The sequence below is a fragment of the Plasmodium berghei genome (assembly GCF_900002375.2).
Source record: "Plasmodium berghei ANKA genome assembly, chromosome: 4".
Classification (NCBI taxonomy): domain Eukaryota; phylum Apicomplexa; class Aconoidasida; order Haemosporida; family Plasmodiidae; genus Plasmodium; species Plasmodium berghei.
This window is the reverse complement of record NC_036162.2, coordinates 75755-94435: the sequence shown is the minus strand read 5'-3', so window position 1 is coordinate 94435 and position 18681 is coordinate 75755. Positions and strand designations below refer to the sequence as shown.

General features: G+C 20.5%; 6 protein-coding genes across 6 annotated transcripts; 2 read left to right on the top strand and 4 right to left on the bottom strand.

The window, feature by feature from the left end:
- Window positions 1-639: 639 nt before the first annotated feature.
- Window positions 640-1463, top strand: PBANKA_0402500 (phosphatidylethanolamine-binding protein, putative; the record flags this gene model as incomplete). Its single annotated transcript, XM_034567996.1, has 3 exons — window positions 640-724; window positions 867-1223; window positions 1327-1463. The coding sequence occupies 3 exons, from the start codon at window positions 640-642 to the stop codon at window positions 1461-1463; spliced, it is 579 nt and encodes a 192-aa protein (XP_034420082.1).
- Window positions 1464-1589: 126 nt separating this feature from the next.
- Window positions 1590-3311, bottom strand: PBANKA_0402400 (IBR domain protein, putative; the record flags this gene model as incomplete). The annotated part of the gene is made up of 1 exon (XM_034567985.1): window positions 1590-3311. The coding sequence occupies one exon, from the start codon at window positions 3309-3311 to the stop codon at window positions 1590-1592; it is 1722 nt and encodes a 573-aa protein (XP_034420081.1).
- Window positions 3312-4266: 955 nt separating this feature from the next.
- PBANKA_0402300 (lipoamide acyltransferase component of branched-chain alpha-keto acid dehydrogenase complex, putative) lies at window positions 4267-5598 on the top strand (the record flags this gene model as incomplete). The annotated part of the gene is made up of 1 exon (XM_034567974.1): window positions 4267-5598. The coding sequence occupies one exon, from the start codon at window positions 4267-4269 to the stop codon at window positions 5596-5598; it is 1332 nt and encodes a 443-aa protein (XP_034420080.1).
- Window positions 5599-6063: 465 nt separating this feature from the next.
- PBANKA_0402200 (plasmoredoxin) lies at window positions 6064-6591 on the bottom strand (the record flags this gene model as incomplete). Its single annotated transcript, XM_034567963.1, has 1 exon — window positions 6064-6591. The coding sequence occupies one exon, from the start codon at window positions 6589-6591 to the stop codon at window positions 6064-6066; it is 528 nt and encodes a 175-aa protein (XP_034420079.1).
- Window positions 6592-7356: 765 nt separating this feature from the next.
- On the bottom strand, window positions 7357-12831 carry PBANKA_0402100 (spindle pole body protein, putative; the record flags this gene model as incomplete). The annotated part of the gene is made up of 1 exon (XM_034567952.1): window positions 7357-12831. The coding sequence occupies one exon, from the start codon at window positions 12829-12831 to the stop codon at window positions 7357-7359; it is 5475 nt and encodes a 1824-aa protein (XP_034420078.1).
- A 1590-nt stretch (window positions 12832-14421) lies between these two features.
- Window positions 14422-17091, bottom strand: PBANKA_0402000 (palmitoyltransferase DHHC1, putative; the record flags this gene model as incomplete). The annotated part of the gene is made up of 8 exons (XM_034567940.1): window positions 14422-14463; window positions 14584-14647; window positions 14756-14836; window positions 14944-15071; window positions 15161-15276; window positions 15427-15467; window positions 15636-15709; window positions 15802-17091. The coding sequence occupies 8 exons, from the start codon at window positions 17089-17091 to the stop codon at window positions 14422-14424; spliced, it is 1836 nt and encodes a 611-aa protein (XP_034420077.1).
- Window positions 17092-18681: the final 1590 nt, after the last annotated feature.

The window sequence follows — 18681 nt, the reverse complement described above, 5'->3', positions numbered from 1 at the left end:
GAATATGTATACACATTCTTAGTGTTATAAGATTGTGAAATATATAGACTATTTAATCATATATAAATGGTTGAATTAAAATATATTTATTGTTATTAAAAAGATTTATTTTACATACTTGTATTTAAACTTGCATTTTTATGCATAAATTGTTTGAAAAAGTTGAGTATGTGTGTGCAGGTGTTTATCCATTAAGTATATTATATTTTTTTTTTTTTTGACAATTTTATATTATCATTTTTATTTGAATATATTTTCATTAATATTGAAAAGACAAAAAATATGAAATTCCAAATAATTTTATTTTGAAGAATATTATGAGAAAATTAGCAATTAGTTTGGTAAGGTGTTTTTTTTTTTTTTTTTACTTTTTTGGATTTCGGATATGTGGGATAGTCATATATAAAGGTGTGTATATACACATAAATATATAAAATGTTACAATTTTTTTTAAAAATATAATTTGTATTTACATTAATGTAGGGAAGATCTGAGATGTTGGTAAATACAAGTTGAATAAAAAGGCATAATCAATTATAAAAATATAATTAAAAAAATATGTAAACATATGTCTATTCATATAAATATATAGAATATTTTAAATACAGGGTATATATTTTTTTTGTTATGATTTGCAAAATGAATTTTTTAGAGTTTGTCTTTTTCTTATGCTATCTCTTAAGTGTCGCTTTAGTTTTGGCTAAGATAGATATCATACAATCAGGTGGGTGTGCAAAAAATGAAAATGATAATATGTATGCAAACATTTGTTTGAATTTTTCTCATTTTTTTCTCATTTTTTATGCATTTTTTTGTATTTTTTTCTCATTTTTTTATGTATTTTTGTTTCCTTTTTATGGCCTTAGATTATGGGGAAGAAAAGTGCTCATCGAGCGAAGCAAAATTGTTGGATAAAAAATTTTATGGAGAATTATGTGGAGGTGAAAACGTATTACCAATGATAGAATGGATAGATAATAATAATATGACAAAGTCTTATATTATTACATTAAGTAGTATTGATAATTCAAATATAGTTTATCATCTATTAGCATGGAATATACCTTCATATATAAATATAATAAATAAGTTTTCAATTTTTGACGAAAATAAATCTCAAGTTGGTATAAACACATTTAATAAAAAAAATTATCACGGGCCGTGTTATGCATCAACAAACACAGAGCATACAGGATGCTTGAAATTGACTTTGTATGCATTAAGTAAGTTGTGATTTTGTTCATATTGTATCCATATTTATCCACATTTTTATTAGCGTTTTTTTTCACATTTTATACACATTTTTCGATTTTATGGCTAATATAGAAAAAGAAAAAATTGAATTGTCTGACGATGCGGATTATCATGAATTGATGTCTTATCTTAGAGCAATGAGTAGAAAGGAAAATATAATAATAGATGCAATATCAATGTATTCTGTTTTTATTCCTCAAAAGATATGATTTTTTTAAAGTAAAAGGTTTATAAAATTGAAAAAAAATATGAAAAATGATAGATTTTATATAGTGGGAAATGTTGTCATTATTTATAAGTTACATCTAATATTGGATAAATAAAAAATTGTATGTCTAATTAGAAAAATAGTTTTCAATAAAACTAGAAATATTTTTAAAATATACATCATTTACTTTTGTTAACTCATTTATTTCTTGTAAACTTTTATGATTTGTATTATTAATAATTAAAGATAGATTAATATTTTCTATTTTTTGTTGTAAATTTTCTAAATTTCGTTCTAATTCTCCTTGGTAATATTCAAACATATTTTTTTTATCTAAATTATCCCAATTAGATAAATATGAAAGTGCATATGACCATTTTAATATTTGTCTATATTTAATTGTTAGAATTAAAGAGTCTTCGAAATTTTTGAATTTGTTAATATTTAAATTATTATTTTTACAGAAATTATGTAAAAAATGTAATTGTGAATTGATGGTAAATTTTTCTCCATGTTCTTGTGCATCAAATCTTGTTTTATAATGATTATATTTGTTAACTTCAAAATGCGATTTTTTTTTTTCTATTTTATCTACATTATCTTTATTAGTATCGTTTTCATTTGTGTTTTCTAAATATTTATTGCAATTATAGAACCCACCTTTATGGCTATTCCATTCTTTGAGACAAAGCCAACAAAAACTGAACCCACACATACATTTAATATTCATACATCCTGATGTTTTTTCGATTGGTTTATTACAATTTGGACACTTTTTTGTATTTGCATTAATCCATTGAATGTTTTGATCACCTTTTGTTTGTAATTGATTCCATGTTTTAATTACTGAACATCTAACTGGTCTATGAAATGGTTCTAAACATATAAAACAAAAGTTGTATCCACATTTACAAATTATATTTAAATTTTTATATTTATCAAAATTATTAGAATTTTTTGTATGTTTTATTAATAACATAGATTCTATTGTATATTCACACTCATAATTTGGGCAATTTCTTAAATTGGAACTTTTTTTAATATAAACATTTAACAACAATTGCTTATATTGTTTATACATATTTTTATCACATAAAATTTTCCAATCTTTTTTTTTTACAAAATATTTACATTCAGTATGTATGCATTTTTTATGTATTATATATTCATCAAGATCGTTTTCTATTCCTATTTTTAAATATGATATCCAGCATTTTTTTGAAAATCGATGCCCACAATTTAATGCATATGTATCGTTTATAGAGTATTCATTTAATAATATTGGACAAATAAAATTAATATTTTGATCACAATTGTTTTCAGATTGATTAAGGGTATAATTTTTATTGTGTTCATAATTTTGTGATTCTATTTTAGATGCATCTATATTTTCATATAATTCATTTTCAGATAGATGTGTCAAATTTGTATTTTTAAGAACTTTTGTAGAATCAGTAAACCAATCTTCAATTAAAGATTCAGAATTAAAGTTATAACATTTCATAATATAATATGCATAATCATATTTAACATTTAATAATGATATAATATTATTTATTTGTTCTTTGAATTTTTCTTTAATTTGTTTTTTATTATATACAATATATGAATTATTTTTCGAAAATTTTTCAAAATTTATTTTAAAATATTTTAAATATAATTGCATACCTGATTCAGATTTATCATATATTGTTTGATTATTTTTTATAATATTACATATTTTGTTATCGTCGTTAAATGATTCATTTTTATTTGTATTTTTTTTAATAATTTTTAGTTTTTTATCTGACCCGAGTTCTATTTGAATATCCAATCCATCATCGTTATTTTGTTTTGGGAGGTGTATCATTGTATATTAGCAGTTTGTTTTTATTTTACAATTAGATTGAAGAAAATGTCAATTAGTTATATGCAAATATTTTTAAAAATTTGAGCATATGTTTTGAAATTATTTAACAAGCCATCATGAGGATATATATTCTTATATTTTTCACATTTTTATTTTGTCTGCATCATTTGAAAATGTATTTATTTTTGAGTGAAATAAACTTTTGTAAATTAGACATAATAAATGGTAGTTAAATCGTTTTAAACAATAAATAGTTATTTTGTATATTTTTTAAGTTAAAAAAAAAAATATCCATTAATTTGGCATAATAAATGTTCAGTCTTTTCACCGGGGAAATTTATATTAGGCTAAACAGAATGAGTAGAAAGAAATATTTATTTTATAACTTTACAATTTCATAATTTTACGACTTTACGATTTTTTGATTTGGTGTGTGGTGAGTGTGAAAAATTTATTCTCATAAATAAAGGAGTTAAAAAAAATATTTTTATATGCATATTTAATCTTTTTAATTTTAAAACAGTTTGATAATATTTAGGAAAATTTTGATGTGCATATTTATATTGGTATAAAAAAAGGAAATAAATTTTTGTATTTTAAAAATATATTTGGATATATGTGCATATAATATATATTGCGTTTTAATTAAGAATAAATTATTAATATAAAAATTAATTTAGCAAATGTTATATGTATATATATATATATATATATGTAATAAATATAATATAGTTTTACATTTTTCCTTTTTTACATTACTATATATAGAATAATTTGAAAACACCTTCATATAATATAAGAATATATACATGTTTATATGGTAAGTTTTTTTTTTTTTTTTTTCACAGCTTTTAAAAATATATTTTTTGAATTTATTATTTAATATAAAGTGTGTTTGGAAATTAGTATTAAGTGAAAAGCCTTGATAATTTGAATTTAATCATTTAGGGAAAAAATGATGATGCAACATTGCAAACAAATTTTAAGAAAAATAAACTTTGGGAATAGGCACCGATTTATAAATACTAGTAATGTTAATTTAAAAATAGTTAAATGCAAGCTTTTTGATATTGGAGAAGGAATATCAGAAGTTGAAATAACACAATGGAATAAACAAATAGGGGATGAAGTTTCTGAAATGGAAAGTTTGCTAACTGTTCAAAGTGATAAAGCTGCTGTAGATATAACTAGTAAATATAATGGGACCCTTGTTAAAAAGTATGCAAACGATAAAGATATTATAAAAATAGGTTCTTATTTTTGTGAAATAGACACACAGGATGATGTAGGCGAAGAAGAAAACGTAGAAGAAAAAAGCAAAGCAGAAAAAAGTGAAGCAGAAAAAAGTGAAGCAGAAACTAGTTTTGAAAAAAAAGGGAAGCCAAGAAATGTTAAGGCATCTCCAGGCACGAAAAAAAAATCACAAGAATATAAATTAGATATCAATATGATTGCAAAACATTTTAATAAAAATAATATAACTATTGAGGATGTTGAATTGTATTATAAGGAAAATAAAAGTGGTGAAATAAATAATATAAATGAAAAAATGGACATTTTGGAACAAGTACAAATAAAAGGAATCAAACTTGGAATGTGTAAAAGTATGAATGATTCGTTAACCATTCCTTTATTTCATTTAAATGAAGTGTATAATGTTGAAAAAATTGTTAAAATAAGAAAAGAAATTAAAAGTAAAATAATAGAAAATGATAATGGTATAAATAATATAACAATTTCTAGTATATTGATAAAATTAATATCAAATACTTTAAAAGAATTTCCAATATTAAATTCAAAATTTAATGCAAAAACCAATACTTATGTAGTTTATAATAATCATAATATATGTGTAGCTATGGATACACCTCATGGTTTATTAGTACCAAATATAAAAAATGTAGAAAAAAAAAGTATAATAGATATACAAAAAGATTTATCAAATTTACGTAATAAGGCTATGGAAATGAAGTTATCTAAAGATGAAATTGAAAATGGGACAATAACAATAAGCAATTATGGGGCTATTGGTGGAACGTTTGCTACTCCTATTATATTTGATAATCAAGGTTGTATCATTGGTATATCAAAGATTCAAAATATGATTTCTTTAAAAAGTGGAATTGATAAAATAAACTCGTTGGATGATTTTGAAATTGCCAATAATATGAACTTAACATATGGGGCAGATCACAGATATATAGACGGGGCAACTTTAGCACAATTTTCAAAAAAATTAAAAAATGTAATTGAAAATATTGATACAATTGACCCATTTTCAATTTAATTTGTATCATTGCTTAATTATATAATTTTTTTTTTATTATTGTACATAAAAAATAATAAGGAATATATTCAAGTGCTTTATTGTTTATTCTTTTATTTTTGCTACCATTTGATAAGGCTATCTACACACACATTTATATGGTGTTTATTTTTAACTTTATTAAATACAACTTGTTTGTGCAACATTGTATTTTTTTTTAAAACTGAATTTATTTTGTAGCTCAAATAATGGGTGATCGTAGTTTTAAATTAAAAAATATTTTCGAAAAAGTTATAAATATAAAAGTAAAATTTATGAAAATTAGAAAAAAAAAAAAAATTAGGAAAATGGTTATGGCACTTTTATTATGTACATGTCAAGCAATTAACTTAAGTGAAATATCAAAAAATTATGACCATGCCTGATTTTTTTTATGCATGGAAAAAAAAATATTAAGACTTGTTTGAGGTTTAGGATGCAACATAACTAATTGTAGAATAAATCGAAAAATCGATTATTTGATTTGAATGTTTTGGGGTGTATTGTATAATTTTTTATCAAGGATTTGAAGTTGTTTATATAGTTGTCAGTTTTAATTAATTGCACTCCATCCCTAACAAGGATATTATTATTGGGTGCTATAATAATAAAAGATGGCAAATTTGTGACTTTAAATTTATTAGCTATATATAAATAATTATCAAAAGGTAAACTATAAAAATTAGTATTTTTTAAAAAATTAATATAATCTGTATATGTTTGATCAAATGGTATATATATTATTTCAAAAAAGGGAAAGTAGGTTTTAAATAAATTCAAATTATTTATAAATGATACACAATATTTACACCATGAAGCTCCAAAAAATAATCCTAAATACTTATCTTGAAAATATGATGAGTCTATTTTTTTTAATTCATTATTTTTGTAATAACACAAATTGTTCATATAATTTTTTGAGGGTGCTTCATTTTGGGTAGAATGCTCTAAAGCTTTATCAACTTTACATGCCATTTTATGAAATACCACTAAAATTAAAACATAAATATTTTATTATGAGTATATGTTTTTTTTGTTAATAATTCACCCCTTTATATATGTACTTAATGAAGATAAATTATATGGGGAATATAATATATATTTTTTTTTTCGATTATTTGAGAACTTATGGATATTATAATATAAGCTTTATTTTTTTTGTATTTTTTTAAATTAAACATAAGAATACGAAGAACTTAACAAAGCTCATCGAATAGTTGCGATATTGATATAAGTCATAAAATTTTATATTCAGGGATTAAAAAAATTGACAGTAATAAAATATACACATATATGAGACTGTATAATAAATTAAATGCGCGACGAAAATCGATGTTGAATAAGAAAATTAAATTATATTAAATTAATGGGTATGTATTTTTACGAACAAAAATGTGAAAAAATATATTGATGAATAAATATGGATAAATCAATTAAGTAACGAAAAAAATTCGAAAAACACAAATATAGTATAATCTTGTATGCACATTATAGTTTAAAAAAAATCGAAATGAACGAATAAATGAATTTCGAAAATATATTAAAAGTATACAGATATATAATAGGGTTGTAGATATGTTAATATAAATATGTGTATGCTGATAGGTATTTATTAAGCAGGTTTTTATTTTGATTATTTTTCCTCAATATTTTCTTTTTAGAATATGGTTTTAGCATTTGGCTAATTTTCTGACCATTCATAAAAAAAATGGATATGCACACATAAATTTATTATTTTGGTTAAATGTTAAACATTCTGCTGTTGTTCATACTGTTATCAATGCTGTTCAAATCGATGTTGCTTACATTTATACTATTAATTTGCTTATTATTATTGTTATTGTTGTTATATGGAGCATGTTTTTTCAATTTCGCATAATTAATGTTATTAGGTGATAAATTGCTTATTGCATGTTCATAATTATCATGATTTATTGGAATATTTTGTAGATTGTTTTTGGCATATAATGTAGTATAGTTATTTTCATTTAAGATATTATTATCAATTAATTTTGATTTATTATAATTATTTTCTTGTATATGAATTTGGCTATATGTATTGTTGCTATCACGGTTTATATTTGTGAAGTTATTTCGATTAAGTTCATATTTTAAATTTGTTTCATTATTTTTATTATAGCGATTTGAGGGATACCCCGTCAAAGGGGATATATCATCATTTGCTGTGTACATGGGTACATTGGCCATATGATTTGAGATTGGAGAAATGTCCGGTATAATTGGCAAAGCATTATTATTATTTATGTAGTTATTATAATTTCGAACTTGCTCAGGAATTTCGTTAATACTTGCATCTTTATGGGGACGATGTATATGTGTATTGTTTCCATAATGATAATCAGAAGAATTGATTTTTCCAATATGTTCATTATTAGTGGTATTAATAGAAATATGATTTTGGTTTTGTAATAAATAATTTTTTGATTGATGTTGATCTTGACTTTGATTAGGTGCCCACTCTGTGTTATCTTTTGCATGATAATTAGATGAATTAGTTTGAAAGGATTGTTTATATTTATTTGTGTAATAAAAATTATAATCGAGTTTGATTAAAAAATTATGAGCATAGTCATCAATATTATTATTTACATATTCAGTTAAAAGAAAGAAAAAATTTTTAAAATGTTTATCATAATGTTTTATTGTATTATGTATCATAGATATATATGCTTTATCTCGTAATAGTTCATTTATGAATTTTTTTTGATAATTATTTTTATCAGTTTTATTATTTGTATTAAAATTTTTTTGATTTGATAAATCTTTATTGATTGAATTATTCTGAACACGTTCAGGTCGACATCGTGTAATATCGCTAGCTGGGTCATTTTTGTTAAAACTGAATTTTAATATATGCCTTGTAAATATATGAGCAATGGAAATAATTTTTAAAATTGAATTAATAATATTTTGATTAATAATAAAAGAATATTTAAAAATATTATTTAGATAATTATTATGAATATAAATAATATCATCAAAAATAAATGTATCTTTTAATTTTTCATTCATAGACATATACTCCGATTTGATGACATCATTTTGAATATGATAAATATAACATTTGATAAAATGAATCATAGATTCTCTAGTATGTATACATAACATTAAATTATTTTTACATTCATTAGTCATATCTACATTTTTAATATACATATGATTTATCCAAACTTCGGTTAATTTATGTTCAATATATTTACAATAATTTAGTATACGAAATATTAAAGTATATTTAAATATAGTTATATTATTAAATATTAAGTTATATGGAAATACATTATGATATGATAAAATAAGTCCTTTATATATTTCTACATTTACATTTGTTTGTATATTAATTGGTGATTTTGTTCGTTCATTTATTTGTGTGCGGGAATGGAAATTATTGTCAAAATTATGATTATTTTTATTATCATTTTCATCACTATTATCACTACTATCTTCTATGTTATTATTTTTTTTTCGATGTGTATCATCATTGTCTCCAATATTATTTCGAGTAGATTTATTAAATTTACAGAATTTTTTTAAATCAATAATAAGATTGATATTATCTGTAATATTTAAAATATCAGAAACATGAATACTATAGTCTTTTCTATATTTTAAATTATCTAAAACTGATGATCTCAGTGATATATCAAAAAAATTTTTGATTTTAGTAAGTATATTATTTTTTTTATGATTATATAATTTTTCTAAATGGTCATGTGATAGTATATAAAAATATTTTAAATAATCACTAATTTGTAAAAAATAGAAAAAGAAATGATGTCTAATTTTTTCTTTTATATCGATATTTTTTATGTATAATTCGAACATTTTTTTGGATGCATATAAATGTTGATTATGTATAAGTTCTTCATAAGTTTTTTGTTCTGAATCGTATAATAAAAAACATTCTTTATTATTTGTTTGATCAATTAAAAATTGATGATTGAATTTATTTTGAATATCATAATAATTATTTTCTTTTCTAAAACGATTTTCTAATTGATTTATACCCAATCCTGTGGGATTTGTTTTTCTCTGTTTTTTATAAGTTATATATGGTTCAACTGTGGAAAATTCATCTCCAACTTTATTTTGAGGTTGTTCATATTTTATTATGTTTCCTGTATATGTGCTAATTTGATTATTTTGTTTTGATTTATTATTTGATGTGGGGTCTTCATAATTGAGAAGAAGTAACTTACCAGGTATGTATGAACAAGAAGAATCGTTATAATTATTTTCAGAATAATTTAAGTCCAAAAATAATGGTGTATTATAATTAAATAGAGTTGAACATGTAAAAAGTACGTCTATATATTTTCCAGTAATAAATATTTGATTTGCAATTGATTTTAAAAATTTTGGAACTTTGGAATTTAATATAACATATTTAGCACCCCAATAATTTGTAGACAAATCAATATATTTTTTAAAAATATATTTATAAAAATTATGATTAATATAATAAATTTTATTGTTTTGTTTATAAAATGGTGTGATATGTTTATTTTCATGAATAAAAAATTCTTTAAATGTATCTTTTACCTTACCATGGAATATATAATTTTTGATAAAATCAAATAATGGGATAGTAATATTTTTAAGTAAATATGTTAAAACTGTTTTATTAATATCATCTTTATTTAAATATTCTTGGAGTTTATAAATTAAATCTATTAAATATTTTGTATCATTAAATTTTTTTTTTATAGCTATTTTGTTAATAATTTTATTTAATAATTTGGCTATTTGCATTAACGGCAATATACATAATTTAATTTTGTATAAAGATATATCATCTGCTTTTTCTATATTAATATTAAAAAATATGTTAAAGTCTTTTACATTTTTATTAAATAAACTATTAATAGTGAAAAATAAATTTTGTTGTTCATTATTGGCAGAAAAAGACATTTTATTTTCATCAAAAAGAGATAATGCAATTTCTTCTTTTCCTTGCATATTAATTTTTGTAAAATTATAAATATTTCTTATATTTTTTTCTATTCTATTTATATGATTAATTATATGTAATGTTATATTATTTAGACAGCAGGAAAATATTTCGAATGTGGCATTACATGATTGACTTCGTTTATTTATTTCGATAAATTTTTGAATTTTTCTTATATATATTCCTAATTTAAGTATTTCCTTTACCATTTTAATATTACTATTATTATTATCTTTGGGATTATATATACTTGGATAAATGACAATTTTATATTTAGGAATAATATATACCAAGTAATTGTTTAAATCTTGAAATTTATTTTTATTTGAACTACCCATTTGAGAGTAGGTATATTTACTATTTGAAAAATCTGAAAACGCAGAGGATGGTTGATTGCTTTCATTATATTCATCACTGTCACTATATGATGAGATTGAATAGATTGATGTATTACTATGTTTTTTTTTTGATTTTTGCATTTTTTTTGTTTTTTTTTCATCATATTCTTTGATATCTTTATGGGGTTCTAAGCTATTATTATTAGTAGTAGTAATGGTATGGGGGTCGTTAAATATATTTTTATTTTTTTTTAAAGTTAATATTATGTCGGAATAATAATTTTGATGATCATATTTGTAATATTCTTTTATGTATATTAGATTTCCATAACTATTATTTAAAATATATAGTATGTCTATAATTAGTAAAGATTCTTTTATATATAAATTGTAACTATTATAATTTTCTACAATTTTTTGTGTAATATAATTGTTAAAATATATATAATCTGGATCGGATAAGTTTAGATTAGTTGTATTTTCTTTATTATATTCTAGATGTATATTATGAATATTTAATGTATGATTTGCTAATAAATAATTATTGGCCATATCTATTTTATTATAGCTTTTTAAACAAACATCATGAAAATTGAAAACAATATTTATATCTGTAGACATACAAAATAAATGATTTAAATTCATTTTTTTAATTAATACTAATTTATAAGTTTCTGATTCATCAATTATTTTATTTTTTATATCAAATACATTTTTTTCTCCATTATGTATTCCATCGTTATGTATATGTTTATTTTTTTGTGTATTATAATTGGTATCTAAATTTGAGTTATAATTTATTTTAGATGTAGAATTATTTATTTTTCGCACTCCTAATATTTCTTTTGTTTTATTATTTATTAATAAGAATCCATCATTAATATATAATCGAGTATGGCAATTTTTAATTTTTGCATAAGAGTTTGTAATATCATATAGTACATCATTTATATCAACTATATCATTTTTTTTAGAACGATTTATATATTCATTTAATAAGATATTTTTTTTTATAATAATCCATGAATTATATGTATCTAAATTAATAAATAAAGATTTTGTGAATTTAAGTTTTCTAAATATAATATCATTATTGTTTATATATTTTTCATTTTGTATATATAGATTTTGTTCGTTTTCTATATGTTTATTTGATACACTTAAGAAATACAAGTTTGAATTTATGTGTGTAAATACATTTTCATAATTATTATCTGAATCTATATCTGAATAAATTAAATTTCTTTTATTACTTTTTGAGCTTAAAATTTTTTTTTTTTTTGATTTTTTTTCAATTGTTTCCGAAAAATTCATATTTCTGGTTTCAAATATAGTACTATTATATAATGGATTTTGTTCATTTTCATTATCTTCTATTTCTTCATTATTTTCTGAACTTGAAAATACGCTATTTCTGTCATTAGATAGTTCGCTAGTTGATTTTTCTTGATTAGTTAAAACTTGATCGTGAATATGTCCATTTCGTTTTTTTGTGTATTTATGTTTTTTATTTGGCTTTTTCTGGATATTTATATGTTCATATTTTTTGTTATTATAAATTATGTATATAATATCATTGTTATATATACAAGTATTATTAGAGTTAACATTTTTAGTATTTATAATTAAAAAAATATTTCTATTATTTTCATATTTATAAGGGTATGGATATTCTAGACTGCTTTCTTTATTTATTTCATTTTTGTTTTCGTCATTTATTTTTATATTTTCAAAGCCATATATTTTATCATATCTGCATGTGTCCATAAAATATTTTTTTTTAATATTAATATAGCATTTTGAATAATTGTTGAATAAGCATAAACATGTTCGAAATTTAGTATTAATTATATTTATTCTGTCTGCATTTTCTTTTTCCACTTTTTTTTTTATTTTTATAAAATCCATTTTAGGTATTATATGTGTGTATTTTGTTAATTTGTTTTTAAACTTTTATATTTTTCTCCAAATTCTCACATATTCAGCTTATTTTCTTTATCTTAATGGGTATGCCTTTATAACTATTTGAATTATAAGAAAAAAAAAACAGTATATATGTTTGTATACTTTTTAGTAAATATATTTTATATATGTATATATAATGAAGCATATATGTCTAATTATATATAAAATAAATGAATTATCTATAAATGGAAAAAAAAATATTTACTAGAATAAAATTTTTTTTTTTTTATCATTCCCTAGGTATCACACATTTATTTTGCTTATGAGTTTTAGGGAGCGTCACAAATTTTGATTTAAAAAAAAATTTTAATTAATCACATTCCCTTTTCAATTAATTGGTATTATTATACTATTGGATATTTATTTTTTTTTCTGTTATTTTTGAGAAAAATATTCTCAAAGTTTGAATTCATAAAAAAAAATATATTATGAAGTATAAAAATACACATTAATATGTGCATACATATATGTGTAAGTTGTATTTATAAAAAAAATATATATATTAGATATTTTTGTGAAAGAACTTCAAAGCTACAATTTTAAACGTTTTGACGATTTTATAAATTTTGAAAAAGTATAATATTATAAAAATGGAATAATATTACAAATAAATTAACGGTAAATATTTGCACACTTTTTAATGCTTAAAAAAAATAATATAATGATATACCTTTAATTCAATTACTTAAAATTTATATTTATTTTTGTTTATTATTATTAGTTTTTTTTAATATAAAAAATAAAATGCTTATAATTATGCATATATTTTTTTATATGTATATTATATAAGTTTTCTCCGTTTTGTTCTTTAATTATGCATTTAAAAAAGCAATTTAATTGTTAAAATAAATGATAATAATAAATACAAATAAAATGAATCAATGTCTTTTTAACATAAATACAAATTACTATGTAGTATGCATTATATTGTTTGTGTGTGTATACTTATGTAATAATAAATATTTTGTATATATAAAAGTCTTTACATAAAATTGAAATCGCAAAAAATTGTTAATTTCTATATTTTAAAAATATAAAAAAAGGGAATATATAAAAAGGGCTTGTAGTTATATTATTTTTTTTTACTCGGTACGGTATTAAAACGAATATTACAAAATTGAATTTTATAATTAACAAAAATATATAATTAAACATAAAGAAAATCGAAAAAGAGAAAGAAAAACAAAAAAAAAAATCAAATGTATGTACAGTTATAGAATAGTACATTATAGTAGTAATATATATATGTAAATATTTAATGTATATAATGTAAAAAAGTTATTAAATTTGGGGTAGGTCTGATACTTTGAATAATTCCAAGTGAAATGAAAAGTGAAAAATGTGTATATATTAAATATTATAATTTTTGAATAATCATTTTAAAAAATTCACAAAACAGTGGTACTTTTGATGTTAGGCTAACTCTTTCTATTTTTCATTTGCTATTTTTCGTTAGTTATTTTTCAGTTTTGTTTTATGGTTTGACTAATATTTAAAATGATAATAGAGTTTGTAATCAGATTAGGGAATCCCTTATACGCTATCTGGAACTAGCGCATAATAAATACCATTTTCCTGAAAAAAACAGAAAATGTATGAAATATGAAAAATTATTAAAAAACTATAAATATATATGACTGTGCATGTATTATGTACACATATATTTAAGTGCACAAAAATAAAAATTATCATTACTATTTTTCTATTATATTTTAAATAAGGCTCATCATAATTTAATGTCCAAAAATTGTATATATTTCTGTTAAAATTAGGGGGGAAAAAATATATGTATTCTATAATTTATGAGAAATAAAATGGATGAGCTTTTTGAATTTAAACATTTTTTGTTTTTTTTATTTAATCTAACTTTATGATTTTTTTGAAATTTAAATTTTGGAATTCCCAACATTCTAATTCGGTATTATATTTGTCTGTTATGTGATTAGGTCTAAAAAAAAAACAGTAAAATAAAATATGTATTTCTTTATTGAATTAGGCATATTAAATGTGGAGCATTAATATATAGGGGTGCAATATAATTTTTTTTGTAAATACCTTTTGAAGTGCTCATAAAAAGTTACATTTGTTAATATAGTTTTTGTGTTACGCGCAAATAAGTAAGTTATAAATGCAAATAGAGTTATATTAATAAAATTGCATAATATAACTAGTAAAGCGAATGCCTGAAGTGAAAATAATAAAAAAATATAATATTATGAATAAAATTGTGAAAAGAACGCAAATAGGATTCATAATAATTATATATACTTACATAATTTATGGTAGTATGGAATAATTTGAAATATAGAAATACATAATAATAGTTGAATAATAATAAAATAAAGGCGGAAAGTATGAACATGTAAAAAGATCGTTGATTGTTTATTCCTGCAAAGAAATAATATATAAATCAGAATATGTATATGTATAAGTATAAAAATATGATCAATATTTATGAGAGCGCACGATTGAAAAATTAAAAGCGAATTTAATGTGCTTATATAAACATTAAGATGAATATATATACTTATAAATTACCTATACAATTGTCTACCCACACACAGTGATGATCCTGATGACTAAAAGGGGAAAGTAACAAAAAATATGAATGAGCAATAAAATTTGACAAAAATTGTGATAAAAATATTAACAAAGTTCAAAATGTAAAAGCAATAAAAAAATGAATAAAACATTGATATATATATAGATATTTAAATATATTATTTTAATTTTTTTTGTTTTTATACACAACGCAATGGAAGCAATCTGCGCAATGATGAACTCTCGGTGGCTTAATGATGTTGCATGTAACACACACATTCTGTAAAAAAAAAAAAAAATAATAAAAATATGAGCAAGGAATTAGTTAAGGGGAAATATAAAGCTCAATATAAATATATGTGTGTGAATTACCCTCGGGTTTTGGTTATATAATATGGCATTCCTGTAATTAACATCCAATGAATTGATTCTTTCTTGGGACACTTGAGGGTATAAAGACAATTTACTATATCTTAAATTTATGATTTGGTCATTATATTCTAATATTTCATTTTCATTTGCATCATGCATTGGATTTAATATATTATTTGTTTGTAGTAATTTTTTATTTATTTGAAATATTTCTCTTTCGATATTATTTAATTTATATTCTGCTTGGTTTTTAAAATCGGTAGCATAGATGCAATTTGAATTATTTTTATTTCTATTAGTTAAAAATTTATTTTCTTTATAAAACCCAGGATTTTTAAAATATAAGATACACCATAAAAGTTGTTGAAATAACCATAATGATATCCATATAACTGATTTATTATGATGTTTTTGTATTTCTAAAAATGATTGTGCTATATTAATATAAACAAATAAATTTAATAAGGCAAAAAACCAAAAATAAAAAGCATAAATAGTTTTACATATTTTTAATCCTTTACAAATTTTATTTTGTATTAGCCATTTTTTAAGTAATATATATACTAAAAAATATCTATTGTTAATACATAATTGAAAAACATTTGTATTATTATTTTCAAAAGTAGAATAATAAACTAGATTTAAACATCCATAATCACATAGTAATCTTAATATATCTATGTCAGTATAACGAACAGCCATATGCAAAATAGTATTTCCATAAAAATCGACATGATTTATATTAACATTTTTACTTAGCAACCATTGTAAAATACTTATATTATTTTTTTTTACTCCTAAGAATAGAGCAGTTTGCCCATATTCATTTTGTTCTTCTAAACTAATTCCATTTAAATATAAAAATTCTAAAATATGTAAAGCTTCTAATATTTTATCTTCGTTAAATTCAGATATAGCTGTTAGGAATGGACTCATTTGCCTTCGATTTTTATGAAAAAGTATAGAACTACCATAATGTTTGATTAATAATAATACAATTTCATAGTTACTATTTTTGATTGCATAATAAATAGCTGTGTCACTATTTACCAAATCTTCTTTTTCTATATCACAATTTAGAGCAATTAATTTTTGTACTAATTCTGTAAAACCAGAATAACATGCCCAGTGCATAATATTTATTACATTGAGCATTTCAATATCATTGTTTAAAATATATGGTTGTATTAATATTTGAAATTTTATAAAATCGTGATTTTTAGCACATTTTATTATTTCATATTGCTTATCGAGAATATTCCCATCTATACTTTCGTTATCATCTTTCATTTTGTATATTTCTGAGATTCCAAAAAAAAAAAATATTAATAATATAGATAAATAAATATGTAGAATATGCCAAGGGCAATGTCATATATTTAGAGAAAAATACATGAACAAGCAAGAAGACAATTTTAGATCCTCAATTGAGGTATTTATTATGTGATATAGTATAAAAATTATATATGGATATATATCCTTTTCTTTTTTTTATTAAATAAAAAATAATAAGATATTATTGTAATGACAAATGGAATAGAATGATGGTACTTTAGTGAAGAAAAGAAACATATCTTTATTCTTATACTATACTTTTTTATAAAAATATATTGATATATTTATATATGTTGTATACCTTTGAATAATCAATTTCGGTGGGGGTTATAAATAGTTTTATCACTTTTAATATGCTTTTAAAACATATTCATAAAATATATGAAATGGGTATAATTGAAGGTTGAATTTAAATCCCAAGTGTAAAATAATTGATATGCTGATTAATTTTTATTCCTATTTTTTTTTTTTCTTTTTCTTTCAAGTTTTGTTAAATAGGTGTATAAAAAAATATAAATTAGTTTTGTACATGTGGAAATATGACCTAAATTTAAAATGTGTAAATAAATATTTATACACATATATTATGAATATATAATTTATTTTAAGAATAAATTAATTTGTATATTTTTAATATATTGAGAGGAAATAAATAAATTAATAAACCCATTACTGTTTTGTAATTTTTGTGCAGTTATTTTAATTTTAATTTTTTTGAAAGGAATATTCTTCTATTAAGCTTTTTGAATGTAACTCTTTAGATTTTTTATTTTATGATTTTTGAATTAGGGATAAAAAATATGTGTGTTATGGAAAATAAGAAAATAAAATAGTGAAAATAATTTTAATATTTTAGAATAAAAAAAATTAAGGGAAATATTTTAATGAGTATATATAAGACTTGTAAAATACATAATTTTTTTTTTAATGTTACTTTTTAAAACATATTTTTAATATATTATAAGAAATAGTGATAAAAAGGAGGAAATATGTAAGAGTTATTGTATGCTTTAGACATATATGCATAATATATTTTTTTATTTCATTGTTTTTTTTTTTCAAAATTTATAAAAAAATTAAAAATAGAAATATGACGATATTATTAAAATAGTGAAAAAAAAAAGTATTATTGGAGTTATTTATAAAAGGAAGACAAAAAAACTAAAGTTTGTGATTAAATTATTTATGAAGATTATATTTATTTTAATAATTAGTTTTTTTTTTTTTTTAATTTATGCTTTATTATAGATCGGCAAAAATATAATATTAAGAGTTAATAATGTTGTGGAATTAAATAAGTATAAACAAACTTATGTGCATAAATTAATAATTAACATAAGTTATATTAAAAAATTATAATATAAAAAAAATAAAGTTTAATAATAAATAGGATGCTCTTTTTTCAACACTATGGTTATTGTAGTAAATTTATATATTCTATGAGATTAAAATATAAAGAAAGAAAATATAGTTACGATATTTATAATATATATATTTCATTTTATACTATACTTTATAAGGATATATAATTATTATTATGTTTAA